Source organism: Vigna unguiculata, chromosome 2 (assembly GCF_037176805.1).
Source record: "Vigna unguiculata cultivar grain cowpea cultivar isolate G323 ecotype 2 chromosome 2, ASM3717680v1, whole genome shotgun sequence".
Lineage (NCBI taxonomy): Eukaryota > Viridiplantae > Streptophyta > Magnoliopsida > Fabales > Fabaceae > Vigna > Vigna unguiculata.
In genome coordinates, this window is record NC_140793.1 from 1,720,024 (window position 1) to 1,731,212 (window position 11,189).

Here is an 11,189-nt window from a genome sequence, read left to right on the forward strand (position 1 = left end):
TCGTATATCATGTATCTATCACGTATCGTATCCTATTATTTTAAAAATAAATATATTGACGTATCGGATACGTGTCGTGTCCGATACAAGTATCGTATCTGTGCATCATAGATGTCATGTAACATCCCTAAGGAATATTACTGATATTAACGAAATAAAATTTGAATTAAAATAAATGCCGCATTTAATATAACTATTTCCCAAAACACGGGAAATTTAAAACTTTAATAAATATAGTCATAACACCAGGAGTCCATAATTCATAAAACCGAAATAAAAGTCAATGGCTCCCGAAAGGGTTACATAATTTTCTCAAAGCTAAAAATATAAACATATATATACATATACAAAAATATCCCCTACTAGCCCTCACTCCGAGTCTAAGCGTCTCCTGGCCCACCTGTCACATCATCTGCTCCCAGATAACAAGTCATTCGATCATCGCTACACACACACAGAAAGGGTGAGCTATGCACAATATATATAAACAAAACATGAATATAAATATGTTTCCCCACCCCAAATATAACATAACTAACTTTCCCATACTTTCCAAATCACCCAACCATGACCTCATAGTCCTTCATGAGTCATATGCATGAACTAGGTCTTGGGACTTCCCTGTGCTCCCACGAAACTAACTCATTTGTGGTCCAACCCTATGAGCCTATCCCGCTCATAGTCCTGCTCTACAGACTCCTCGTCTGTAGTAAATCATCCAAGTATTCATAACTTGGACCCTGGCACGCACGCAATCACCATACTATGGACTCCTCGCCCGATAGTAGTCGACGGGAACATCACAGTTCCTTGCCCATCGTGCGCCCGACACATGTAATCACCATACTAAGGACTCCTCGCCCATTAGTAGCCGACGGGAACTCAACCAGTTCCATGCCCATCATGTGTCCAACCACCGAGCACATCCCAGACCCCTATTGGACTTAGTCCTTCAAGCCCCAAACACCACACCACAAGCATATACATCCTAAACCTAGGATAAAGAAACCAAATCACACACACAAGTCAATACAACATGACCAAATTGCATAAACTCGCTTAAGCCAAGGACACTCGCTCAAGCGAAGCCCTCAGTCTCGCTTGGGCTAGTTCACCTCGCCTAAGCAAACTTAAAACAGTAGCATCAACACGTTGTCTCACTTAGGCGAGATCCCCTCGCTTGGGCGAGCCACACATTCGCCCAAAACCCCACCAAAACCTTGCCTAGACGAGATTCAACCAAACACACAAGAACATACTTCGAGAACTGGCTTAGGCGAGCCACGACAAGAACATAACACGTGAAAAAAAAAAATTAAAAATACCATAAATTGACACATAACATGTATAATTGGTGAATGATTCTTCCATAATTATTTCTTAATTAAAAATAAAAATATTATTATTTCTCCATTTTTAATAAAGAAATAAAAAATTTAAAACTTGTGAGAAAACGACACACATGCTTATTTCTTAATTATGAGTAAAGATATTATTATTATTATTTAAATATATAAAAACCAATGGTCCAATGGTCATTTACATCCTAAATAAAGTGTGAAGTGTGGATATAATTAGAGGAATGAATATTTATTCAACTATTTCTTAAAGTTAAGAAATACTATTATTATGTTAATGATAAATCAGTAAATTTTGGTATAATAAAAAGAAACGAAGAAAAATTGGGAGTTTTCTTCAATCAGTGAGCATATCTTAATTTTTCACTATATATTTTCTATTTTTGATAGATAAATAAAAAAATGAAGAAAAGTTGGGAGTGTGTGGGTCCAATGAACATATCTGAAAAAATTGTTAAACATAAATATAATTAATGAAATGAATATTTACACATTTATTTTCAATTAGAAGTAAAATAGTATTATCGTGTTAATGATAAATTAGTCAATTTTTTGTATTAAAAAGTATTGTGAAACATAATTTTGATGAAAAAAAAAAGAGAAAAGAATGTTAAGAAGAATAGTAAAAATGAATGGTGAAAAAGTAAAAGAAAATGATGGATTATTATTTGTAGTATTATTGGGTGTCCCTGGGTGATGTGACTTTGGGATAGTAGCAGCCAGGCATTGCATTGCATCATTGCATGAAACCCAATGCAGCTAAACACAGCAAAGGTGGGTTCAGAAACCTTTTATGCCCTTTCCATGTCAATGTCCCTAAACGGTAATCACACAGTACACCCTGCCCCTACTCAATTTCAGACAACAGTCCCTTCCCCAATCACTCCTCAGGTGCTTTTCACTTCCATAAAACTTTTCTCTTTTTTTCTTTTTTATTCAATTCCTTCATGCTGTAAAATTATAAGTTTTCACTTTTTCATTCAAACCTATTTAATATCTTAGTTTAAATGAACGACCTTTTTAAACTTTGTTTCTGTCACTTCAAAGGTGGTAACTTCCATCGTTTTACGTATACGGTTTATGGAGCAATTTATGTATAATACACACACGCGGTTTCAGTTCATCACCTTTTTATTTGTTTTTGCTTATGAATTTTTGTGGGGCCCAGTGGGGCTTGGTGATTAGTGAAAGTTTGGCTGGGAGTGAGTCAGAATATGCGAAATAAGAGAGAGAAAGAGAGAGCATAGCTGTTTCATTTCATCTTGCTTACACCCATTTCATGTCGTTATGCGTCTAAGGATTGGGTCCACAGTGCCGTAGGCCTTTCTCTCTCTCACACATCAATTTTCCAATTTCTCAAATTTCATTAAATGCTCAAAAAACCCTTCAGCAAAATCTGGAAAAGAGTTTCAAGAGACAAAAATTTAAATTAAAATCACAAAAAGAAACGATTGAGCAAAATGGGGTGTGTGTGCATATGTGTTGGTGTGTCTGCATGACACCAAATCACTGGAAGAGACTCACAAAACCTCTACCTCAAAATTTCTCATTTAAAACAAAGCCAAGTTGGGAGAAAATATTCATATCAAGTGGCCATGGGGGTGGATTGAATTTCCCTTTTTCTTCCTCTCCTACTCCTTTATCTATCTCTCTGCTTCAAAACTTTCTTTTTCATGCAAGTTTTCACCTTTTAGCCTCTCTTCTCTATATTTCTCTGCACACAATTCAAATTCCCTTGCCTTTGAGTTTTGAGATTGGGGACAACAATTCAAGGACTCAAATTGCATGTGGGTTTTCCAGAATTCTGATGGAGTTCTAAGTTTTTGAGTCAAGAAGCCAAAGGAAACACTCACTCACTCACTCCCTCCCATCTCACCCACAAACAAACAAACACTTATATAGAGAGGTTTTGCTATAAGACATGGCAGCACCTTTTTCTTCAGCATCTCTCTTTGGAATCAGAGAAGAGGATCAGAATCAGATGAAGCAGCAGCATTCCTCAACAACAACACCATCATCCTCATCAACTCCAGCTGCACCACCACCCCAGAAGAAAAGAAGAAACCAACCTGGAACACCAAGCAAGTATCTTAACAATTAACTGAATTGGATTTTCTTTCTTCTGGTTTCATGTCTGCAAAACGGTTTAATTTTCACACCGCCCACCATTACATTTTTTTTTGTGTGGGGCGGAGAACCCTAATCAATTCCGACCTTTGGAACGTGAATGAGAAGTGGAATGTGGAGATTAAATGGCTTTGTCTTGAAGCTTTCAGAAAAATCAATTGCTTTCTTTAATGGTTTCCTTTTTTTAATCCTGTGAATTTTGTAATAGTTTGTTTTGTGGCATTATTTAAAACAATTTTTTCGTCCTTGGAATGGGAACAACATGTGTGTGTGTGCAGATCCAGATGCTGAGGTGATAGCACTATCTCCGAAGACTCTAATGGCAACAAACAGGTTTATATGCGAAGTGTGCAATAAAGGGTTCCAAAGGGAGCAAAACCTACAGCTCCACAGAAGAGGACACAATCTGCCTTGGAAGCTGAAGCAGAAGAGTAACAAAGAGCCAAAGAGAAAGGTTTATCTGTGTCCTGAGCCCACATGTGTTCATCACGACCCTTCAAGGGCTCTCGGAGATCTCACTGGCATCAAAAAACACTACTCTCGCAAACACGGTGAGAAGAAGTGGAAGTGTGACAAATGCTCCAAAAAATATGCTGTTCAATCAGATTGGAAGGCACACTCCAAAACCTGTGGCACCAGAGAGTATAGATGTGACTGTGGCACCCTCTTCTCCAGGTATCAACAACAATCCAGAACTCCAAAATTGACAAATTTAGATTTCGAAAAGAAAAGTTTCTTTGACATGGGATTTTTATTGATGCAACATTCTAGTCATGCAGCAGCAGAGAATTGGGTGATGACAGATTAGAAGTTAGAATTAAGTACTGGTGTTTGGTTTGATTTAGTGTAGTTTGGTCTGCGTTAAGCCTTATTATTAGATTCTTCAAGTGACTATAGTGGGGAAAAGAGCTTAGATGCTTTCTTCTTTTTCTATTTGAGTTTGGCTTCCTTCCAATTCATTCAGATTCTGTCCTCTCTTTCCCTCTCTCGTATGCTTTCCTTTGTCATCTTTCTCTTATATTTGGTACGTTGCCCAAGTGAACTGCAAGGAAACATCCCCCCACGTGAATAATCTCAGAAAATCATAAAAAAACCACAACCAAGAACTACCTAATCTCCTTCATCCTCACATTTACTTTTTTCAGTTTCCTAAAAGAGTTTATGATATAAACAACAGATTGAAATTTATACAATGTCTCATGTCAAAGACAGAAAACAACATTAAACTTAACAAATTCTTGTTACCTTGTCTTATTCAAATTACAGTTGTTTTTTTGCCATTCATTTTTCCAGACCCCTTCAAAAGTTTACTCGTGCACTTATCTATATCTCTATGTTTGGTGAGGAATTAATTTCTCTCTCCTTTGCATACATGCATGAGTGTGGGGGTAGGAAATGTTTTCCTTTATTTATTTTCCTATTCACGTGCTGTTTTTTCTGTGTAGAAGATGGGGGTCCTAGTGCAGTGTGGTGTTGTTAGGGCTTTTGTTCTCTTGTGAATTGGCTAGATGTGTTCAGTACTGTGTTCTCTCTTGCAGGTGCTCCTTTCCATATCATAACGTCAGGGCCTAACAAACTCTCTCATTTTCTGCTTCCACTTTTTCACTCTTTTCTTTCACATTATTTCATGTTAAACCTTGAACAACCTAGTGCTCATGCTTGGTTCAGAACTGCAGTCAAAATAAGTACACCAGATTACATATACAAACCAATATATATATATATTTCACAAATTTCGTAGATTTTTGGAATTATTATGAAACCTAAACAGATGAACCACAGAAAATTATATTTATATATTCACGTTTTGACACACACGTGTCCGTGTATTTATGTATATGTATTCCCAGACACATATGGGAAAATTTTCAACCCAAGCCTTAAATATTTGATCTTGATTGATTTCTCAGTTCCATTCATTGGACAACAATTTTTTGAAAGGGCACATCTTAGATAAATTTTTGTGTAGTCTTTTAGTCAAGTTTTGGTTAAGTTATTACTCCTACATCGTTTCTATCTAAGTTGTCCTTTTCTCAATTTCTGCACATTTTCTTAATCACTTGAAGTGTCATTCATATTGTTCTTTTCTTTAACTGCTCGTTTCATAAGTACACGCAAATATTTATCCTCGAGCTCATTATGATTTATTATTGTCCTTTATGTTGACATTTTCCTTTAAGTGATTTTGTTGTCTTTTACTAGGAAGGCCAAGTTCTCCAGCTTCTAGCAAACTATGACTGTTTTTGTAGGCAACTTTTTGTTGTTGAACATTTTTCTGATGAAGTTGATTTTATGATATACTTATTTGTTTATTTCTTAAGATTAAATATAGAAAAACCCTTCTAAAATTCTTCCAGGAGTTCAACTATACATATATAATAAACTTTAACCAAAATTGCTACAACTGTGATATTTTTAAACTGTTCTTTATTCCAATTTCTATTTATGATAAAAGGAAACGATTGAGAAACTTAGCTTTTATTGAATTTTCCTCTTCTCTCTCTATTTTACCATAAATGAGAGTGTGGAGATAAGTACAAAAAAAGTTGTGTGTGATACAAACATATTCAAACTCAATTATAACAATTTATTACAAAATGGCAGTTATATGAATACACCGACAATGTATAAAATAATACTTTTACAATGCATAAGGTCATCCGTTTCTGCATTCTCTAGTCAATTATTCATCTTTATAAAAAAAAGTTTTATTCAATATACATTTTAATATAATTTTTCGATGTTTCATTTTTTGCCCTATTAGCTCATTCAAGTGCTATTTCAAATAATAATAATAGTAGCAAAAGTTTTAGATTTATTTTGAATATCATATAGATGTATTATTATTTAGTTTTTTTTTTCAAAGACATAAGAGAAATGATTAATGGTTTGAGATATACATTGATTGCAGACGTGACAGTTTCATCACTCACAGAGCCTTTTGTGATGCATTGGCACAAGAAAGTGCAAGAGAGCCACCCAATTTGAGCAGTGCCATTGGGAACCAACTATTTGGAAACAGTAACAACATGTCCTTAGGCTTATCTCAGAATTTGGGTTCTCAGATCCCTTCAATCCATGACCAAAACGCCCAACCCAGTGACCTATTACGTTTTGGTGGTGCACCAAGGACTGGTCCATTTGACCACATTCTCCCACCAAACATGGCCTCACCCTTCAGACACTCCTCACACCAAACCATGCAACTGCAAAACCCTCCATTCTTCATGCCAGAACCAAACCAAAACCAAAACCAGAACTACCATGATCACCAACAAGGGTTAATCTCAAACAAGCCATTCCAAGGAATGATACAACTATCTGATCTCAACAACAGCAACACCCCTGCTGCCTCCAACCTCTTCAACCTTCCCTTTCTATCCAACCGAGGCCACACCCCAAACTTCTCCGAGGAACACCACTTCAACCCTACAGAAGCCTCAAATTTCTTCACAGAAGGCACCATAATCGGCACCGATCACCAAACAAGCTCCACTGCCCCTTCTCTTTTCAGCACCGCTCTTCAGAACAGCACCAACATGTCTCACATGTCAGCAACTGCACTGCTCCAAAAAGCTGCTCAAATGGGTGCTGCAAGTTCCAGCACCAACAACAGTGCCTCCTCTCTTTTAAGAAGCCTTGCATCCAAATCTGATCACGGGCCACTCATCGCTGCTGCAAACTACAGCACCATCTTGAACTCCAGCGTGCAAGACATGATCACCCTTCCCGGGTTCGAAGCATATGATCATGGCATCTCTAACAAGGAACCAAAACTCAGCGTTGGAGGCTCTGATAGACTCACCAGGGATTTTCTAGGAGTTGCACAGCAACAACAACAACAACGTGGATTTAACTTGAGCTCTTTGGAAGCAGAGACAAACAATGCGGCGCCGTCAGGTCAATCTTTCGGAGGTGGAGCAAACTTTCAGTGAACAAGTACGATAAGGTACGTCAAAACATAAAGTTTCTCACCTTTGACCAAATTTTCATCGTTCTCTCCTATGCATGATTACGCATAAAATGTTATACATATTTGTTGTTTTCCTTAATCTTTTTATATATATATATATATAATTCAAAAATTGAAACAGTGTTTCTTATCATTCTATTTTGATATTTATAAAACATTTTTCTCAAACACCTGTTGTCGACTTCACAATAGGCTAAAACTTTTGACTATGTAACATGTGAAAATATACTGAAACCAGTAGATTCCCTTTCCAAAGTGTCTTACCTTTTCTGAAAATATTCCCTTTATATATATATATATATTCTATCTTTTATATTTTAATATTTTTTTATATATATTTTTTTTCTACGTATTCCAATCTACTCTACCTTGGGGTCAAGAGAAAGATTTAAAAATCTTACTTCACACCTCTTTACCTTTTCTCTCTCTGTTAGTGTTTTTTTTTTGTTTCCTTTCTATGGTGGTGGAGTCGTTAGCATAGACTTCATCATGAAACTGTGAAAGAATAAGTTTGTTTCGAAAAAGAAAATGATGTTTGAAATTTTGAATATTTTGTGTGAGAGAAAGGGGCTGTGTTCTGATCCTGACATGTTGTCTTGCATGGGGTGGACAGCGATGTGGTGCAGAACTTTGTTTCTTCTATTGTCTTCTCCTTTTCATTTGGTTTCATTTTTGGATATTTTAGTATATAGGGTTGGCAGAGTCACGAGTGTCCTTCAACCTAATTGGAAGGGCATGGCTGAACATATCCATGCTCCTATCAACTTTGATGCTATTATTTTTTGCTCTCTTTCTTCTCTCTCACTTTCTCTCTTTTAACTCTTAATTACTGAATCAGCAAAATCAAAACATCAAAACCAATGAATTGAACCCTTTGACAACTCTTATAGTGTTAAAGAAATTATTTATCAAAAGCCACATGCTGTTTTTCTACTTATTTTATTTTATACAGTTCATTTAATATAAGTTTCTTCTTTTCTTACCAAAAAGGCATTGTTTAATAAAAAGGATACCTTGCTTTTAATTATATCAAAAAAATTACAAAAAATAAGATTTTTTTAATTATATTTATGATTTTTCTGTGTCATTTTATTAAACCAATTGTACTGAAAAGTTTTGAATTTTAAAGTTCAACAATTTAACTAATTATTATGTTAATTAATATTTAAAATAATTTATTGAAAAGTGAGATTAATGAAATACTGTTGTTAAAAATGGATTAATGTTATTTTATCAGTTAAACAAAGCAGATTTTAGTTTAGTAAAAGATGGTTGTATTAACAAATCATTATTGGAGTATTGACATTTAGCATTAATTAATATTACTCAATGTAGAATTAAGTTTAAAATGCAGTAAAATAGGTTAAATCAAGTAAGAAGAAAAAAAAAACTTTTGATAGTCACTACATAGGGAAATTGGTCCCTTAAAATAAAAATATATAGTTTTGGTTTTTATCAGCACAGATATATCATATAGTTGCTTTAGGCATTGATTTAACAAATAAAATGCATAATGTCTGGGGTTCTTGTAATATAGTTATCTTTCCTTAGGAATTATTTTATGACAAAAAAAAAACTATTTTATGTTTAATTCTACACGTTTTTTAAACTAAGACATGAAACTACTTACTGTATGTGTGTTTTTGTAACTGACAACATTTTGTTATAATTTTATTGCAAATCGATTTTAACTATATATCTATAATCTATAAACTTTTAATATTCAATAATTGATAAAAATATCTTAGGATGTCTTAAATTCATCATACTTCCAAAATAGGATCTATTTGTTCTAAAAAATATATATTTTTTATAATTGAAATGATTTTTTTTTAATATTGTTATAATGATTGTATAAGTTTTTTATACGAATAAAATACAATTGAATTATCAAAAAAGAAATACTATTTTAAAATTATATACATTTATAAATATTCATTTTATTTCATGTGAGGGGAAAAAAATATCAATGAAGAGTACATGTTTATCTCTCCCTCAAGTGCTCTGCTAATTTAATTTTATTCTTTGCTGATAAAGAAAATAAAAAGGACAGGACCTTTACTATCACTAAATATGTTTTTGTTTTTAATCTAGTGTCTTTTTTGTTTTACACATGTTTCCATATTTAGGTATTTTACATGTTCGAAACATCTACTGAGTAAACTATCTTAACAAACCATTTTATTTTTAGATTATTTGTATTAAACACTCTTTATTTTAGTTAGATTTGATCTTATGCAAGTTCATTGAATTAGAGACCATCTCATATCCTTGATATAAACATTGTTCTTAATTAACTTTCATCATCTCATCTTAATATTATAAGTTGCATGAACTGTAACCATATTGCTGCAGTTTACTATGTTTTTGTGGGTGACATGGGTAAGAAACAACTTTCATGTTTTCCTTTTTTTCTTGGAAGGGTGGAGACTAAATATTAGGTTATGTGAGTCTAATATCTTCCTTAGTATCTGCTATATATAACAATGTTTTTTTTTTTTATTATTATTAACTGACACTATCCTAAATCTAACAGTTTTTGGACTTTGGTTGCAGGAATGTGAACTTGATCCATTCAAAAAAGTGCATCTATTTGGATCTTCGGGAGCAGCATATTTGGAGTTTCTGTATAGAACGAGCTAGTTTCAAGATTTTCAAACAGTTGAAAATTGACTTCTTCCTTACATCATCGTACTTTGAAAAAAGCATAGACAAATTGGTATTAGGATATTCCAAACAAAACTTGTTTCGAAATTTTCATGGTTTAACTTAATTAGTAGATTTTTCTATATATTAGACAATGCTTTTGATATGAATAATAGTCATATATCTACATATATTATTTATAGTTTTAGTATCATCTACTCCTTTAGACTGAAAAAAAAAAGAAGAAGAAAAACTATTGTTTTAAAGCCTCTCAATTCAGCAAAACTATTCTAGTGAGAACTCTCTTATCTATAAATAGAAATTTGAACATCTCAGAGTCAATCAATTTGAATTTCTAAAATTTTTAATTTTGTAAAAAAAAAGTTCTAAATATATAAACATATCTAAATATTTCACATATAACTGTCTAATTTTGAGTACTTTTACTTGTTTTTTTACTTAAAATGTTATGTAACATTAATAATACAAATTTAATTACTACCTTAGATTATTGAACCTCAAATGTCAGTGTTTTTATTTATTAAAAAAAACAAGGAAACAACCAGAAACATATAACCAATTTTATGAACAGTCTCGTCGTTTTTAAAATATTATAACCATTAATAATTAAATAAATTAAATTTGTCTCTTTTTATACATCTTCTCTAATATATTCTAGAAAGTAATCAAACCAAAAAAATTAAGTTTAGAAAATCATTAGTAAAGAGGTGTGCATTAGCTTATTATGGAACAATGGAAGGAAGAAATTACTATTAAAATGAAAACAAATGTATTCAATATTGCATGATGGCTGTTTTTCCTTTCCTATTTTTCTATTCGAAATCCTTTGTTATTTTTTAAAACCTCACGTTTGTTTTTCAGAATTTTTTTTGGTACATATTTTAGTAGTTTAACTATTCAGAATTCAATAATTGAAGGCACGCATACAAAATATAAGGATATAGTAGCATATTCAAAAGACAGAGTTCTTAATTAAATAATATAAATCAAAAGTTGTTCAATGCAAATGGAAAGTACAAAATAAAGAATATATATACATATGCGTAGTTCCGTATTAAATCTCT

The 11,189-nt window shown here is 33.2% G+C and overlaps 1 protein-coding gene across 2 annotated transcripts; it reads left to right on the plus strand.

Moving 5' to 3' along the window:
* The first annotated feature begins 2,772 nt into the window (after positions 1 to 2,772).
* On the plus strand, positions 2,773 to 10,315 carry LOC114173966 (protein indeterminate-domain 5, chloroplastic-like). Of its 2 annotated transcripts, none has more exons than XM_085669795.1 (4): positions 2,773 to 3,439; positions 3,764 to 4,160; positions 6,397 to 7,434; positions 8,072 to 8,248. In XM_085669795.1, the coding sequence occupies exons 1-3, from the start codon at positions 3,280 to 3,282 to the stop codon at positions 7,418 to 7,420; spliced, it is 1,581 nt and encodes a 526-aa protein (XP_085525921.1). In that variant the 5' UTR covers positions 2,773 to 3,279; the 3' UTR covers positions 7,421 to 7,434; positions 8,072 to 8,248. The 2 variants fall into 2 exon arrangements, with proteins under 2 accessions (XP_085525921.1, XP_027914475.2); XM_028058674.2 differs by lacking the exon at positions 8,072 to 8,248 and adding an exon at positions 10,015 to 10,315 and having other exon boundaries at positions 2,777 to 3,439.
* Positions 10,316 to 11,189: the final 874 nt, after the last annotated feature.

What these genes read in the sequence shown, in the direction of transcription:
- LOC114173966 (XM_085669795.1), top strand. Translation starts at nt 3,280, where the DNA reads ATGGCAGCACCTTTTTCTTCAGCATCTCTCTTTGGAATCAGAGAAGAG. An exon ending in AAACCAACCTGGAACACCAA is followed by an intron (nt 3,440 to 3,763) that starts GCAAGTATCTTA and finishes GTGTGTGTGCAG; the next exon opens with ATCCAGATGCTGAGGTGATA. An exon ending in TGTGGCACCCTCTTCTCCAG is followed by an intron (nt 4,161 to 6,396) that starts GTATCAACAACA and finishes CATTGATTGCAG; the next exon opens with ACGTGACAGTTTCATCACTC.